We start from the raw sequence: 17,915 nt of genomic DNA, 5'->3' as shown, positions 1-17,915 counted from the left end.
GTGTTCATGTAAACTCAAAATTCAACACCAAAACAAAAGAAATTAAAGCAGGAAAAGATTATATAATAAGATATGTTTCTGTCCCCATAGCAACGGGTAGACAACTACATTGGTTTTCGTAATGATAATACAACGCTATGTGCAGAGAAACTATTTCGTTACAATTTTTTTTTTTTTTTTAACAAACGATATTATTTATTCTAAGAAAAGGAGAGTGAGGCTCAGCCTCACATTAAGTTTGCAATAATGTGGTTCAAACTCACTTTTAACGAGAATGAAACCTAAATTCTCTCACTTACAAGTAAAAAAGAAATACTACTAGACTCTAATATTAAGTGGAATCATATTGTTACATTATTAATATAAAACGACACAATAATAATGAATTTGTACTATAAAAGTTGTTCTCCCCTGTACATAATTGAAAAGGAAAGCCAACATAGAATTAAAAAGCGGAACATGCAAGGCCAACTAAGCAGAAAGAAAATCTCAGCCAGTTGGCACCCATCTGGTTGCCTAAATGTGGTTGTTCTGAGGGACATTACTGTCTTGTCGCAAGAAAATAATTGGTATAAAGCTCAAAATTATTTTCTTTTAGAGAAATGGTAAGGTGACTCTAAAAGCAGAGTTTTACATAAATTTTTTGTCATTTTATATTTTAACGTTAATATTCGTACTTATATTATAAAGTATTATGCCAAAATCATGAGGCAATAAAGAGTCCATGAAAAATCTTATATTTGAGAGAGTCTTCTTAATATTTTCTCTACCCTTTATAGAAGGTACGACACATTTTTTTCATGTTTGAAGTAAGGCTTAATTGAATTAATAGTCCACTTGATGACAAAATAGTCCAAAGATAAACTCTCTCATTTTTGCACAACAAAGCCGTCTCTGCAATCTCATAGGTTAACACATCAATTCGAGTTTATCAAAATAAATACGAACATTTTTTATTGGTCAATGCCTTTAACCAGACTTAAATTATACTTTTTTTTTTACGATTAAATCTTTGATCATTGGTTTTTAAGTAAGGCTTTGACGATGAAATGCTCGACTCTAAAACCGACATTGGTGCATCATGCAATTATGAATCAAACCCAATTCCTCCAAAATTGTCCCTCAAGTTTAACTTTAAAGATGTTCGTGTCGGTTCAACTGTAAAACTGGCACCAATAATCTTATTTTCCAACACTGTTCTAAAAATCTTCGTCTAGCACCGTCTAAACCTTAACTAAGTGCTAGGTAACTAGTCATCGTCCCGATTAGTCCCTAAGTGTTTGAAAGTTAAGAAAGTGCACTTAGACCCGCTTAGGAATCCGCCTAGTTCGCCTAGACACCTACCTAACTCACCTGAACCCACTTAGGCACCCGCTAGATCGCAACCCTCACTTAGACAGAAAATTGATAGCTTTCATTTTACATTTTATTTTTTTAATACTTGAATGAACACTCATTATATACTTGATCCCATGTTTTGAATATGTTCTAATACTTTATAATATATTTATCATTTTATTTTGCAATTTATGTAAACAATTATGTGTTTTTATAAATGGGAATTTATTTATATAATATATAATAAATTTACTTAAATTAGCCTAATCTGCCTATCCACCTGGGCGTAAGACCCAAGCTCACCGCCCGACTAATCTTTTAGAACATTGTTTTCCGATAACATCTGTTTGGACAGCTAAAGAATTGCTATTGCTAAGCTACTACAATTGCCTTCCGGTTCGTTATTCGCGTGATTTCGCTTACTGAGGTTGACGCTACAAAAGATGAAACAGATGCCCTACTCAAATAAACATTGATTCGGAAGTTATCATGATCAACATTTTCGGTGGAACAGATGTTACAACCATCGTGAACAAGGTGAAGTAAACTTAGAAAAGAAGTGCCTTCTTATCTCATTGCAGCAGACGACCTCACTCTTCCTTCCGAGGCTTTGATTTCGCAGGCCTTGGAGGTTTTATTACGTAACTCAGTAGGATCAATGCTACGGGAAGAAAGGTTCCGATGAAATGCACGCTTCCATACGAGGCCAGTGTTTCACGAAGGCTTAATACCTGTACCATGTGAGACGGGTGCATGAGAAAATTTAAAGCATCAGAGGGTGGTATGTGTTCATGTACATGCGTGTGTCGTGGTCATGGTATGTTTGGATGATGTGCTCATATGCATGCGTGTGTCTTAATTGCATGTGTTCATGTACATGTGTGTGTCTAAAACGGCATGTGTATGTGCGAGAGACAGCGAGAGCAAGGACTAACAATGAAACCAACACAGGAGTAGTTCAGAACCAAGACAGTGTAAGCAAAGTTGATGAACACCAATATCTTCTTAACAACATCCATAGTTGGAGGCACAGCTTGCTGCCATCGGTAAATCACTGCTTGCGGAACAGGTAGAAAATGATATAGATTAATTATCTTAAAAAAAGGAATAATTAGTATATGCTTGCTTATTAAAGCACAGATGGCAATTTAATGAAACAAAGAAATAATTAGTGAATTAGAAGCGGAGAGACTAATACCTCTTGATCCAGCAATCATCAATGCTGACTGAACAAAGAATATGATGTACCCAGGATAGAGGCCCTGCAGTTCAGAAAATAACCAATATGATACAGAAAATTCAAGTTTGAACCATGCAAAAAATCAAACATATTCCCAAGATAAGAGAGCATAAGGCTATGAAACAAAAGTAAGCCGACTAGTTAATGTAAGAGAAACTTAATGGGTCCGAGCACAAATTTTTGGAACTTGGCTTGACAACACTGCATGGTGGATGATCAGAAATTATGACGTTAACATTGCAAGTACATGAAACTATAAGGTCTGCATAATGAACTACCCTCCCACCCAAAATAAATATCATTTCACTTTAGCAATTTGAACACAAATGGGCACCAAACATTGGCACAACTAACGTACAATATAGACTGCCATATTTTTTTTGTTGAAGACATTGCCATCAATCATTAGAATGGTATAACTCCTAGGTGTTCTAGAAAACTATAGAAACGCATGTAATAACACAAGAATCATAATTACTTTTAAAATAACACGTCACGGAAATCCATTCAGAGCCAAAAGTGGTGGCATGAAACACAAAACTGGAGGGCATGTTGTCACCCCATCCCCCCCTCCCAAAAACAAATTCTACTCCACCCAGCCACCTATTTTTCACCTAGTATTTGTTAAAGGCACAAAACTTAAACACAAGATTTTAACGTAAAATGCACTAAACCATTTAGGTTATATAAACATTGAATTTCCCACACAATTTATTACATTGCAAAACTAAGAATTAAAAAGTGTACTCAATACTCTACTAGAGGAAGAGTAAATCATCCTTCCGGTGCCCTAAAACAATCAGTCCCAGCATCCTTATTAGGGAACAGAACACTACAAAGTAACAAAGTCCACACATAAGTTACACGAGGAAACTGTTTATCTGACGTTTTGAAGAGAACTGTCAACCGGTTAATCATCTGGTAGTAGTTGACTGCTTTTCCTTATTTTTTATTTTTCTTATTTTTTAAATTATAAAAATGGACAGCTAAATCCACTCCGTAGAATGAATGCATTTGCAGCAGAGCTATTGTTTGAAGAAACAAAATCTAAAATGGACACAAAATCAGCAAATGACAAAAATACACATTCAGGATGAGGGTAAGACAGTTTATACTCACATGCCAAACAGCACTGACGGTCTGTGTAGCCAGCAACTGGAAGAAACCAGGCTTCTTGCCAGGTTTAACAAGCCTATCATAAACATCTACAGAAGGATAATATATTAGTTAATTAAACAAAATATGCGCTTTCTTGATCACAGCTAAAAGTAGAAAATATCTCAGCAATGAAATGCAACAGGAAGAAAACTGAAGGGACCAGATACCAAACTATATGATCAATTATTCATATAGTTCTTTGCATATAGAAAGCATAAAACAGAATCCAACTCAGTCCTAACTAGGATTCATAGTTTGGATATGCAAAAATAGTTTCCTAGGAAAATGTTGGGATTGTATGTTACTGACAAAAAAGAAAACTTAGGAAGCAAAAGAAATGCTCACAATGGCGAAGCCAGGTGCTGACTTGTATGTTCCAAACAAGTGGTAACTGAACTGAACTCTTTGCAAACTCAACGCCTATAATATCAACATTTTTTGCACGATCCCATCGAGGTTTTGGTGGTGAGGACTCTGTCCAGCCACTGAAACCGAGACCAGAAAGAATGATAGAAGCCTCTGATATTGACCAAATGAAATAATATTTCCACCTTGCTGTGAATCCAGACATATACTGGTAGCCCAGTCGTTTCCAAAACCCCCATTCTTGGTATATGGGCTCAGTAAATCTTGACAAAGGAAATTTGGGTACCAAATATAAATACAAGGCCATACAGAATGCAGCTTGGAGAAGAGCTCGAATTGTTGCTCCATAGGGTGATGGAGACGGTCCTTTCTCTGATTGGCTCCATATCTGAAAATGATAATTAATAAAAGCCAAAGTATGAGAAAAAATCAATTCAAGAAAACAGAACTGAGAAGAAGGTTAGACACTTGGTACATAATAAGCATACCCCTTTTCCTTCGGTCCAGTCAAGATAATCCTTTATTTCATAAACTGGACCAGCAAAGTGACTACCACAGCAGAGGCAGTAGCCAAAGTACTCAATCAAGGAGGGTAACTTAATCAACCGGTTTTTCTTCTGAGACTCACGCAGACCATCCTCTTTCAAAACCCCATCATTGTAATTGATTGCACACGAGATGACTTTCAGTGTTAACACCATTAAGGCCCCTAAGTATGAGAAGGAAGTTCAAACTTAGCTAACGCGCATAAAAAGTAAAAGTGCATAGACAGATATGGCTATTCAAAATGTCAACTATATACATTTTTAGTCGTGTTGAGAATTCATTAGAAGAGTCCATGAATTCTAGTAAAAAATAAAAAAGAAACGGAAGTCATCAATGACCAAAATCAGAACTCGCCATTTTCTTACAGGAGAATGACACTCGTTGCAACCTGGTAAAGAGCAGAAAATTAAGGAGGAAACGCAAGCTGGCTAGAAAGGCTGATATTGTGCTTACCAGTTGCATCAATTCCTCCTTCCTTCCATGCGTCCCCACTCATGTAAAATACATGGCTACACATAGAGAAACATGTTTACACATGATCAAGAATTATCAAATAAGACCTTTAATAAATCCCTAGATACATAAATATTAAACTTATCGCATATAGATAGTGTTATCACTTCAATACTGTTTAGGATTATCGAAACAATGTTAGCATCAACAAAGAGCACAAAGATCCCTATACCATTCACATACTGTTAATGGTGTCATCAAAATTTCTTGCCAACATCATAAGTGATTGAAAGTTGAAACATTAAAAATGCATTTTTAAAGTTCAAAGACATAATTTTGGGACAAATCAAATCTGTAAAACTTAGAATGTAAAGTTCTTCACTGATTGCGCATAAAGAATCAGAATTTTTATGAAATTAACAGTTTCACACATGCGTCCTGAGTTAGAAACTTTCACCTCACCTAAATTATTGTAAAAGTTTCGAACTCTTCCACCTCCCCCTAATAATAATAATACAATTTTTTCATTTAAAAAAAAAAAAAAAAAAGGTTACAACCAAAAATAACACGAATTAATTGGAATTCATGACAGTTACACATGCATTGTCAAATTCAATCATCCATGATTAAAAAAACAAAAAAAAAATTAATAACACTACAAATCATAAAATAACCATACCAATCAACCAACATGAACTATCCAATAACAATCTTTGAAAAATCAATAAAACCCGAATAAATTACAAAATCAGCGACACAAAATAATACCATCCACCAAATTATTCTCACTAAACTCGATTACCAAACTCACAAATAAGGAATCAAATTCTTCAAAATTACGAATCGGAATCAAATATCAGTCTTCGTGTTTTGGAAACGTACCAGCCGATGAGGTAGCCGAAGCCCAGTACGAAGGTAATGATTCCGCAATGGTTTCGGGCGAAGGCCATGGAAGCATAGCCGAGGAGCATTGGGACTAAAAAATGGAGGTTGGAGGAGAATCCGAAGGAGAGGTAAGAGAGGAGAGCGCCGGAAGCGGCGGCGTAGAGGTGCTTGGCGGGTGCACTGGGGACGAGTCGCCAGATAAAACTGACGGGGATGGTGGCGACGAAGCAGAGGAGGAAACGGAGCACCGAGACCGAGACGCCGATCCCAGCGGCCATGGATTCCATCTCCAGGGCCATGGCTTGTAGTATCAATCTGCAAATCGAATTGAGAAACCTGTCCTGATTTTTATTTACGGAGAATTAGAAGGAGAACAAAATCGATTTCTGAGTTTGGGCCTGCCGAATGAAATGACCGATATGCCCCTCGGCGGACTTTTTACTGTTTGCGTGGGAGTCAGTGTCTCACACGATTTGGATTTGGTGATGAAAACTGCGAGGGAGAACGCTGGTTGGTTGTCTGTTGGAGCTGAAATGACGATAGTGTCCTTGTACGGTGTTCTTGAAGTCATCGAAAGCATTTATCCACGGCTGGCATATTCTCGTTGAACGGATTTCGAGTCTCTATATTATCGGTGCATTTATACGCGTTACACTCATAACCCTTAAATTAATGTAATAGATTTTGAGTCCCAACATAATATATGTGCATTTTATATGCATTTAATAAATCGGTGCACATTTTTCTCATTTGACAAATCAAAAGGGTTTCAGATGGAAAAATCCCGATCTGTCTTTCACTTCTCTTACAGTTTTTTTTGGCAATATGTTCAAGTTAAAATGCCTCTGGTTTGTTTCTCTGAAATCAGCAGGAAAATTTAAAGGGAATAAATCTTGTTGAAGTCATCGAAAGCATTTATCAATGTCTGGCATATTCTTGTTGAACGGATTTCTAGAGAATTAAGTTTCTGTTGACCCTAAACATTACTTAACTTACATGACTCGCAGGCCGAATAGCTAATAAACTAACTACGTCATTTGGTTGAATGCGAGGCGTGAGCTCGTTTGGGGAGTAAATGAATGTTGTTGCGTCGTTGGGTGTGCTGATGACTTCTAATCTTGCAATTGCGGCTGAGGAAGGAACATATGTCAGCCTTCGGGTTCTAGATCTTGAAGATGAGGCTGTTAGTTACTATGAAGTTCAATAAATATTCAACTTTCAGTGTGCCGAATGATGTAACTGAAGGAATATTTGTGAAAAACAAGTTCATTTGAGCAACATCAACAACATGCAATTAACAATTAAAAGGCGGAATCATGTTTATATGCACTCAAAAACAAAACTTAACCCATGAACTTCAAAGCCTAGTAGATAGGTGAACCAAGACTCAACTCAAAACAAAGTGAGTTGAGAAATCAATACCTTTGTAGATTCCTCTTTGCATAAGCAAAGGCTAATCACCCAAAGAGAGGGCCTTCATTCCTTGCATCTTAGATCCATGGATTTGGATGGATGAAAAGGTTTCTCCAAGTTCCCAAAATTGAGAACCTCTAAGTCTCCACACCAAGGTAAGATTGGAGAATAAATGAGTGACCTTGAGGAAGTAAGATTGCTAGATGTTTTCCTCAAGAGTGGCCGGCCATTTTAGAGAGAAAGGAGAGTTTGTTCTCATCTTTTTTCCTTAGAAAAACCCTAAGGATGAAATGGCTATAAAGATGTCTTTATACCACCTCACAATGGAGTGGCAAACTTGCAATTAAGCCAAGTTCACTACCCTCCTCTAAATGGCCGAATTTAAGGGGATTTATTGGGCTATTTGGGCCTTTGTGAATCATTATTCATTAAGTTGTCATTCAACTTAAGTCAATGGACTTGACGTTCGAAGCGCATTGGGCCTTAAGGTCCAAAACTATCCCGAGGTCTTTAACGAACTTATTCGTTTGATTAATTAACATATTAATTAATCCTTGCCATAAATAATTAAACCATTTAATTATTCTTACTCATCTCCGTTGAATCTTCAATCTCTACCTTACACGGTGTACGATCCATTAGGTTCCTTTTAGCGAGGCAGTGAGCGATTCAAACTCTTTCAAATCGATTGTGAATTGAAACTTACTTTCAATTCTCCCGTTAGTGATAATACACTTTTAGGGCTTCCACAAACCATGGTTGACGCCTAGCAGCATGTCATGGTTACCCAAGCTAATCAGAAGAGGTGGAGAACCTATTCAGTTTTAGGATTACAAATGCAATACGGTCTTTCTCTAATACAATACTCTTGACCACATTGTTTGGTTTGATAGTTTATTCATGTCTACTATCCAATGTGAGTCTTGTGCTTATATGATTACCTTGAATGTGATTTGGAACACATTCCAACACCTCATTCATACTCTGGCCAGAGATTCTAAATCATATCATAGAGTATTCTCCCTCAAACAGTTTGAAGGTTAGAGATCCCTTGTTGCGCATTCACTTGCCTCCATGGCTAAGTGGCTTAACCCCAACGATGCCGTGGACACCCTCCTGATGGAGTGACTTTGACATAATCAAAGATTAAGGACCTAACCACAAGACAACTGTGATGCCTCAGGTCAAAAGACTAATTTGCATTATCCCAACCATGAGTTCTCATGTGACATGAATATGAGAACTCTTCGTTGATCGTGTTCAGTGAACTCATTCTCTATTGAGCACCTACGTACTTGTCTTGATGTCACACACACCAATGACTCGAGACTAGTCACTCTCCCTGAGAGAAGACATAACACGTACTGATCTTAACGGACTGTCAATGCCCAATTGACAATCCTATGATCAGGAACGTTTAGGATGTGTCAACGAAAGAATGGTCTCATGAATCTAACTTCTTTAGATCGCATTCTTCCAATCACATATTCCTTGGACTTATCGTTTAAGCATATAACATTTATATGAGACGGCTCAAACAATAATATTTGCCCTTAATATTAAACTAGATTTGTTTAACATGTGAAATGTCCATAAAGTATCATCATATGATTGGTTTTAGGGCACATTTCCAACAGTAACTTGGTAACACCCCAACTCGCCGAAAGGCTAATGGGACGACCTCTTCCAACAAGGACTCAAATATTCATTGTTGATCGAGACTTGAATAGATAACCAGTCGATCTTGAAGTAGTGTTGTTTATCCAAACAAAAGGTATTCTCAACCGCCTGATTCTATGGCTCCAGTGCTATATATCCAAACGGAAGATGTCATTGATTGCGTTCACAATGTTGTTTATCCAAACCGAAGATCTGTTGGCGATAAAAGCAATAAAATAAAATTCTCAAGAGGTTTAAGAGGTTTCGCATAGAGTGCGAGTTTGCACAGGGCAGATTCATGTGTTGAGTTGAAGGGGGTTTGAATGATGTACTCCTTTCTCTATTTATAGTAATAATTTCTCACATGACCGAAGTAGAATTCGACTCGAATTATAATTCCTCGAACTCTCCTTCATCCATTCTGATTGGGCCTTGATCTATCCTAACATATTTAAGACTCTGAACTCGGCCTCATTATCTTCCAGATTCAATCCCCAATTCTCAATAAATGCTCATTGATTCTCGAGGCATTATCGACATCTAAAGACTCCTTATTGTATAAGGACTCAGCCAACTCTGAAACTAACTCTTCCGAGGGACTTCTCCTTTGGGCCGAGCTCATAATTTCCCTCGGCCCAAAACTATTAATTTGAGTCCAAATAGTTTTGTACCAACAAAATTGTCCTATCTGAGCTCGTTAGTTTACCCCTGTCTATCTGAATGATTAGTCTCAACTCGGGAGGAAGAACTGGTAATAGACATAAAACCATCCATTCTGATTCTATTTCTATATTTGTTCGAATAAAATGTTTAACCAATTCCACGCGCCTAACCAAAAATTTCCTTCTTCTTCCAACTTTTTGATCCTCCCATTCATTAACTGTGGGGCCCTCTTCCCCTAATTCTTTCCATTTTGGAAAAAAAACATAAGAATGAAAAAGATTAAGTGGAAAAAATAGCAAGACGGGACGGGAGAAGGATGAAGAGAGAGCGAGAGCGAGAGCAAATACAAATGATAAAAAAAAAAATTTAACAAACGATATTATCTACAATAAGGTCATCTCCAATGGATCAGGTCATAGGGTTCTAGGCTCTTTTATAGCCTGAAATGAAGAAAAACCCATCTCCAATGGAGGTCTAGGCCAAAGGAAAAAGAGGATCCACTGGGCCAAATTCCAACCCATGGTCATCGAGCTGGGCAATTGAAGTCAGCCAGCCCGAAATGTTGGGCCAATAGTCAGAAACTCATATGCTGGCTAACGTCAGCTAGCTGTTATATTTGATTTTTTTTCTTTTTCTTTTTCCTAAGACGAAATTAAAAAAAAAATTCTAATTTTTTTCCTATAAGTATAAAAGTCATTTTTACACCATTTCTCACATATTTTTTGCCATTCCATATTATGTTACCTCATTTTATTTCTATTCTTCACAATCTTTAAACTCCTATCCGAAAATTGTATTTTTTATTTTTTATTTTTTTAAGCAAAACAAACATAGTATTCCAAAAAATTATTAAGATTACATAAATATAAGAAATATGGAGAGTTACTCATTTATAAATATAGTAATTTAATTCAATTAATCAATAAAGTTAAAGAAAAAACTTAAAAATAATAAATTATTGAGGGGCTAAAAAATAGCCTTTCGGTTGAAGATGATATATAAATATGTCATGGCAGGGTTCATTAAAAAATAATTTCTTATAGGGCTATAATCTGGACGAGAGTTAAACATAGCCCTTTTGGTTGAAGATAGCCTAAGGGGTAGACCTGGCATTTTCAACCCGATCCGATAACCTGACCCATTAAAATTAGTATTCAGGTGAGTGATAAACAGGTCGAGTGGTTAACGGGTCATTTTGGATGAACCCATGTAACCCGTTTATCACCCGTTAACACCCGTTAGTGAGGAATTTTGTGTAAATTCAATAGTCCTAAGCCCAAATGGGTGGCCCTGTGCGGATCGAACGGCTGCAATCAGCTGGACGCGAAAAGAGACAGCTCTCAGATTCAATCCCTCGCGCTCACATTTGCTGCGCCGCAATTCTCAACTCAGCTTTTGACATCCCACAACGTCTGCAATTCTTCGAAATCCCGAACACCCACTCCGCCAGCAAGGGTGAAATTTGCAGAGGGAGAAGAGGAATTGCCAAAAGTTGTTTTGTCCAGCGCCGGCTTAATTGCATTTTTTGCCTTCGTCAAGCTTATCCAAATTAATTGTTATATAACAACAAATGGTGGAATATACTTTTATAGGATATAATGAATGGTGTTATATTTATAGTATCAAGATGGGTGTTTTTTTTTTTTTTTTTTTTTTTTTTTGGAACGATTGATCAGAAATAACATTTCTAATTTGCATTCCAAAATTTTTAAATTGAATTTATTGGAATGTAAATTTTGGTATATTCGAAAATCACAGAATCGAAGTAATTTTAAAAATTTTGGAACATAAACAAAACCTATTTGACGTTTTTAGATTAATACTAGAACAATTCCAACTTGTAGTAGCTTCACTGTCTTCATAGGAGCTTTCAAGTCTCTAATCAGAAACTGTGTAGCTAGCTCATCATGGGCATCCAACAAGATTTCAAACTTTTGAGACCAAGAAGCATAGTTTGTTGAGACCAAGAAGCATAGTTTGTTACATCAAACTATGAAGGTGCATTGCAGGAACCAACAACTCTATCACGTTTCATGGTAAGATTCACCTAATACCAACAAGTTTCCAGTGATAATATGTATGATAAGAGCTGACTCTCTGATGCCAATTGTAAGTAGTATCAAGCAGAAACGCTGTAATAATATGTAATAATGGACAACATAGTAACCATTTCTACCCAAAACCACCCCAAAATAACTCAAATACACAAGAAAAACTATACAAACATTTAAATAAAAGACATGAACTTGACCAGTCACAATATCATAGTCAAGCATGAACAAACCATAGGTACCGTTTGGTACGTGGGACGGGACGAAATAGAGTGGGATGAGGCGTTCCGTCCCACGTTTGGTACGGCTAAAACGGGTGAAATGCGTTGTTCAACAGGACGAGTTTTGGGTGAATTTTCATTCCACCTCTACCCCCTGGAACGACTCGTTCCACATCCGTGGAACACAAAGTTATAACCTCTCTGTCTCCTTCTTCTTCCTCCTCGCTTCCATCCGAGGGCATGGGGAGCTATCAGAAGCGCCGGCCGTGGTGGGGACCAAAGCCGCACCAGCAATGTCGACACTGGCGGCGCCCTGATGGAGACAGGCGTCGACTTCGCCAACTACTTCTGCACCTATGCCTTCCGCTACCACCAGAAGGAGAAGTTCTCTGATTGAGTCTGCATGGACGCTTACTACAACGCCATTTTCAAGAACAAGCACCACTCCATGGCAAGGTACAACATCTCATGAGCTCACTACTTAATTACTCCTCCTTTACCATTTGTTGTTATGCTGTAAAATATTTGGGATAAATTTGGTTTTAAGGCCAGAAAGAACGAAAATTTACTGAAAAAGTTTTGAAATCGAGAGGTACCCACTTGGTTTTTCCCGATGATTTGTTCGAAATCGGTCTGAAAGATTTCTTATTTGTTTGATTTGGGTTGGGGTTTTCTGTTTTTTGCAGGCGCTGAACAACCGTTCTGTTCCGTCCCTGTGCATACCAAACATACACGGAACCTCCGTCCCGTCCTATCCCGTCCCATCTCGTCCTGTCCCATTCCGTCCCGTCTGCGTACCAAACGGTACCATACAGACGTCAATTGTCAAAGACAAATGAACTCTACATTATGATATACATCCAAGATTAAAAAAATCATTTAACTAAATATTTCCAACGACAGTTAAGGTTCAAAGAGGTGTTAGTCACACACAAGGATTGTACCTGAAAATTCTTAACTGGTAAAAAATCGAGAAAACTCTAGGGGTCTCCATCCAATGGTAGAAAACAAGTTTATGAATCACACGCACAAAAACTCAAATTCCAAGTTATACTAAAGGAGCGGCTTGTACATCTGTGCAATTTGGAATTTTTCAAGAGAATCTAAGATTGATCTTCAGAATGGTGGCAACTTTAGCTCGAGCTCTTCACTTGTGGCACCAATGATATGAATAAGACTAAGATGAGATGCAAATGTGAATCTAGCAACAAACAAATCTCCTCAATCGAACATCAACAGATTGAGATGATTTGATATGGATCTTTACTAATGTTACGGTTAGCACTAGCTAGGAATCGACATTAGGTTAACGTTATGGTCAGCACATAGAACCTTGACAAGCTCAAGATAAACAGCCCGGTTGCAGTCCTCAGCTAAAACGCAGAGCCGTGCAGCGTGCTTCTTGATAAGGAGGACGATTCTCTCCCCTCCTAATGTCTCTTTCCTTTTCTCCTCTCCTACTTGAATGGTTACGGTTAAACCACGTCAACAATATTAATCTTTTTATAAAGACAATAAGACAAAAAATAATATGTGAGAGAAAAGAAGAGAAGAGGATAGAATTAGAAGGAGAGAGAATCCTATTCCTCTCGATACTCGATAACCGTTGCACAAGAAGATGTTGATGAACAAAGGAACAAACAATTGCAAGTGCATATGTTGCGCAGAAACATAAACGCATTAAGGAAACCTACAAGTGTATTCCGGTGTAAATATTTTGGGCCTAATTGGATTAATAGTTTCCGTAGTGATAAGGTAATTGGAAGATAGTCCATGTGAGAAAATACTAGGATTTAAGCCTATGAGATAAAGTCTGTTATGATTTATGCTCAAAATTGAAAATTCTATCAATTTTTTTTATTAATTATTAGCACATGAGCTACACATATTAGACTAAAACGGAAATCTCCATACACATATTAAACTAAAACGGACCTCTCCGTTAATTGTTAACTCACGTGCTAATAATTAACAGAAAGTTAACAAAATTTTCACTTTTAGACATACATCCTAACAGACTTTACCACGAGAGCTTAAATCCTAGTTTTTTTACCATATGACTATATTCCAACTACTCTATCACCATGAAGACTACTAACCAATTAAGCCAATATTTTGATTACAAAATCCCATATGAAGCAGAACAGAAGCCCTTAACTTGGAAGACAGACAGACTTACAAAATCTTAATCCACTGTCACTAATTAAATTAATCAAACCAAGAGATATGAATTTACAGATTTCTTTGCTTAAATACACAGGACACAGGACACAGGACACATTCACTATCTAATTTCGCTTTCTTCTGAACACGACCTGACCTGACCTACCTCTATAATACAGCGCTTCCTACCCGATAAAAAGCTTACGCGCAAACTAAAAATGCTTTAGCCTTTCTCTAAATTCGCTAGGGTATATCAGTACAGAGTCTAAACAGAGACCGCCTTTGGTGTGGGTGCAATCAATCTGGGTCATACAGAGTTTAATCTTCGTTGATGCATTCGGCTTCTCCACAACAAAGTCCCCAACATGGTAGTAATTCCATTTTCCAGGTTCGGTTAAAAAGCATTGAGACGAGGCATAGTGACCTTCTGAAGTCCAAAGCTGGAACCTCACAGGTTTTATGTCCCAACCGTGGACATGCTCCATGTTGCAAACTCGGCGACCAAACCTCTTCTGTGAAGACCGTCCCAGCTGCAACCTGAAGAATAGGCTGTATTTCCCGACAGGAAACGGGAACTCAACCTCCCCATCAACTTCAAACCACCATATTTGCTGAAGATATGCAACTGAGCAAAATCTGTGTTGAAGCAAAGAAAAATTACGAATTAATTCCACAAATACTTGTAGTTCAAAGGTAAATAGGCAAAGCATCTTATTCCAGTGAGGCAACCTCAATCTGAAAACCAGACCGGGAGGACATGCAGTTCCAAAGACTCAAGAACCAGGGGACTTGGGGGCATCAGAGCCACAACAGAAGTAAGCAATCCACAACCCCTCGGTTTATTTCACATGAACACATTAAGATGCATTGTATTAGTCATGAGCCCAATTGAGAACCAGTGTAAGAATAACCATAAAAATACACACCAACCTCATATTCTATATGCTTTGGGTTTCATTTTGTAATCGCGTTTAGAAACATTTTGTAGGACAGAATCAACTTGTAGGAAGGCAACCATAAATGCAACAGTAGAAACAAATTCATAAAATGGCTTGATAGCAATTCAAATACGCTCAAATCCAGGAATAATCTCAATTTTTTCTCAATACTGGGAACTTTTAATTTTTTTGAAGAGTTTCAGTTGCTTTAAATAAGCTGAAAACGAGCCATTTCAATATCAGATGCTTCAACTTTTGACAAGCTTAAATAACATCAACTTCACGAAGGAACTATGTACTACAAAAACTTTGTAGTCTAAAGGGACGGGGCACATCGTCCTCAAATAAGATATTAGCCCATTCTCATTATTTTCAGTAACCAAATAAACTTACATATTTATAGACTCCTCCCTCCTATCCTTTCAAGAGCAGAAGGGAAATACTTCTATATGCAGATAATGAGATAACAGATTATGTTTACCCAAACAGTTAACATCGATCATTAGAATGATTGCGATCATATTGAAAAAGGTGATCACCTCGAAAAAACGAGATTGCCACAAATTCTTTTTTATTTTTGGCATGCTTGACCTGAAAAACTTCAAAGGTCATTAACAAACCACATACAATCACAGCCTCAAACTTCCATACCCCAGAATCATGCATTAAAATCACAATATTATTCAGAAAAGCCATAAAGTACCATCAATCCGTAACATACAAATTTTCACATTTCTCCAAAATCCAACCAATTAGTAAAAAAATGTCATTGTTCATACCTAGATTCTTCAGTTGGAATATGATTCCAATATCTTCGATCATCAATGCCGGTAATTGCTAATCCCTTCGACGAAATTGACAGGCAAACCGATCCTGTACTTTTATCCAGCCAAACTGTCTGCACCCACAACACAAAATCTATCAAACACCGCACCAAATGCAAAAACAAAAGGATAAACCAAGAAACAAAATAATAAATTTAAAAGATGAAAAATAATAATTCTTACGGAAAGTCAATTAGTTGAGTTTCTAATCCCGGAACATGAAAATATCTAAACTTTCAATAATAAATTTTCATCTTTCAATACGATTTCTGCTAAACAAAAACCGAAAACGAAATTTGAATTTATGAGAAAACATAGAAACTAATCAAAACCCACACCACAATGATACAATTCAATTCAAAGGCTCTAACATTCCCAATTTTCCCACGCCTTCTCGGCAAACAGAAAATAAGAAACAAAACCATGAAAACGAAACGAAAGATGACCCACCTTGGTACCATCATCGAAAGAATTAGGCTGACAAAGCCTCGTAAAAACATCTCTCTTACCCAGATTTTCCAATCCATCGCCGAACACTTTACCCACAATAGTTTGATAATTCGACGGCATTTTCGATTCCCAAATGAAATCAGCCCAAGAAGCGCCGCGAAACGCCCGATTCAGATTCGCCAATTTGCAAATCTCCGGCGGGTCCAAATACCCCAGAATCAGCGCCGCGCAGCTCTCCGGGAGATCGCCGAGACCGGGTTTCGATGGCAAAGATAGGACTGCAACTGGGTTTTCCGATTTGGAGACAGAGGAGAAACTGGCACCCATAGTCAAACAGAACACAGCAATTCTAGAGAGACAAAGCTTGAAGAATTGAGGAGAGAGAAGTGGGTATGGTGGGAGTGGACATGGGGGATTTATTGGTGGCAAAAAGTATGAAACTTGGTGATGATTTGTAGAGGGGAGGGGCCGCGTACAATACAAGCTGTGGGAGGATTGTGTTTGGCTGTTTGTTTCCCGAGAGAAAAGGAGGGAGAGAGAATTGCGGTGTCTGATGTATGAGAAAATATGAGGAGAGGGAGAGAGAGAGCATCATCTTGTCGTTGTTTTACTTCTTTATTGTTATTTTTTCTTAGCTGTGGACTGGTGGTTGGTTCGCACAGTAAACCGTTTCTGGTTTTGGAATTTATCCTTTTGGATTTGGTTTCTCGAACAGGATCCGTGAATCATATATGTTCTTCGTACATCGTACGGTTAGCTTCTGTCAAATACTGTTTATGTTTAATTTTAAATAAAAATATTTAAAATAATTTCTGACTGCATGATATACTATAAACGGATAAGATTTATAAATTCTTAGAATCTTCATAAAAGAATCCAACAAGGATCCGGATGCTTGGTTTCTGACTTTGTTTTCTGGATAATGGATTTGTTTTCTTTCTTTAATGGGGGTGATTAAGCTTGACAACTTTCAAGTTCACCATCGGTTAATGAGACTAGCCTTAAAACCCACCTCATCTCAACAACTTACTTTGGAATTTTTCTTGGGTTTAGAATTATAATGGTAAGTTGATCAAATACCAGAGTCTACCAGAATGGTTTTATTTTTTTTTTATACATGCCATTTCTTGCAGTCCTTGGCAAGTTGGCATTAAAAAATGACTCGATAGCTAGGCAACTAATTAACAAATATAAAAGCTCGAGATCGAGATCGAGTGTTTGCCGACAAAAACATAAAATGCTATGTAGCTCTTCTTTCTTTCAATTGGAAGTCCACTATATAACACCAAATTGGGAGCCGTATGTTCCACACTCATACCATTTAACGAAAAAGCCATCATTCCTACAACTAGTATTTTTTTCATAAGAAAGAGGGCCAATTGGTTGTTTTGCTACAACAATCAATTTTTTTAGGAGTTGAAAAAACTCACATGGGTATTTCAGTCTTCTCTTGTCCACCATCGTGTAATTCATACAGCGTTAGGAATCGACTCAAGATATGTCATGTTAATTACGAAGTTCAATATCAAATTCGGCTTTCAATGTGC

The 17,915-nt window shown here is 37.4% G+C and overlaps 2 protein-coding genes across 3 annotated transcripts; both read right to left on the bottom strand.

The window, feature by feature from the left end:
• Positions 1–1,779: 1,779 nt before the first annotated feature.
• Positions 1,780–6,368, bottom strand: LOC137722934 (lysophospholipid acyltransferase 1-like). Its single transcript, XM_068462064.1, has 8 exons — positions 5,984–6,368; positions 5,102–5,157; positions 4,591–4,811; positions 4,082–4,490; positions 3,698–3,783; positions 2,537–2,600; positions 2,274–2,392; positions 1,780–2,069 (listed from the first exon to the last, which is right to left on the bottom strand). The coding sequence occupies exons 1-8, from the start codon at positions 6,283–6,285 to the stop codon at positions 1,929–1,931; spliced, it is 1,398 nt and encodes a 465-aa protein (XP_068318165.1). The 5' UTR covers positions 6,286–6,368; the 3' UTR covers positions 1,780–1,928.
• Positions 6,369–13,673: 7,305 nt separating this feature from the next.
• Positions 13,674–16,952, bottom strand: LOC137722811 (F-box protein PP2-A12-like). 2 transcript variants are annotated; one of them, XM_068461906.1, is made up of 3 exons: positions 16,369–16,952; positions 15,874–15,992; positions 13,674–14,792 (listed from the first exon to the last, which is right to left on the bottom strand). In XM_068461906.1, exons 1-3 carry the CDS (start codon positions 16,693–16,695, stop codon positions 14,369–14,371), a joined length of 870 nt encoding a protein of 289 aa, XP_068318007.1. In that variant the 5' UTR covers positions 16,696–16,952; the 3' UTR covers positions 13,674–14,368. The 2 variants fall into 2 exon arrangements, 1 of the variants encoding a protein (XP_068318007.1); XR_011066797.1 differs by lacking the exons at positions 15,874–15,992; positions 16,369–16,952 and adding an exon at positions 14,886–15,865 and having other exon boundaries at positions 14,654–14,792.
• Positions 16,953–17,915: the final 963 nt, after the last annotated feature.

Source organism: Pyrus communis, chromosome 17, assembly GCF_963583255.1.
Source record: "Pyrus communis chromosome 17, drPyrComm1.1, whole genome shotgun sequence".
In the NCBI taxonomy this organism is placed as follows: domain Eukaryota; kingdom Viridiplantae; phylum Streptophyta; class Magnoliopsida; order Rosales; family Rosaceae; genus Pyrus; species Pyrus communis.
The sequence above is the reverse complement of the archived record's forward strand: the minus strand, read 5'-3'. Positions and strand labels throughout refer to the sequence as shown.

Coding starts and splice junctions, on each gene's coding strand:
- LOC137722934 (XM_068462064.1), bottom strand. CDS start 6,285: ATGGCCCTGGAGATGGAATCCATGGCCGCTGGGATCGGCGTCTCGGTC. Junction 4,491..4,590: donor ACTGGACCGAAGGAAAAGGG/GTATGCTTATTA, acceptor TATCATTTTCAG/ATATGGAGCCAATCAGAGAA. Junction 3,784..4,081: donor CAGCACCTGGCTTCGCCATT/GTGAGCATTTCT, acceptor ATCCTTCTGTAG/ATGTTTATGATAGGCTTGTT.
- LOC137722811 (XM_068461906.1), bottom strand. CDS start 16,695: ATGGGTGCCAGTTTCTCCTCTGTCTCCAAATCGGAAAACCCAGTTGCA. Junction 15,993..16,368: donor CTTTCGATGATGGTACCAAG/GTGGGTCATCTT, acceptor TTGTGGGTGCAG/ACAGTTTGGCTGGATAAAAG. Junction 14,793..15,873: donor ATTCCAACTGAAGAATCTAG/GTATGAACAATG, acceptor GCTTCAACACAG/ATTTTGCTCAGTTGCATATC.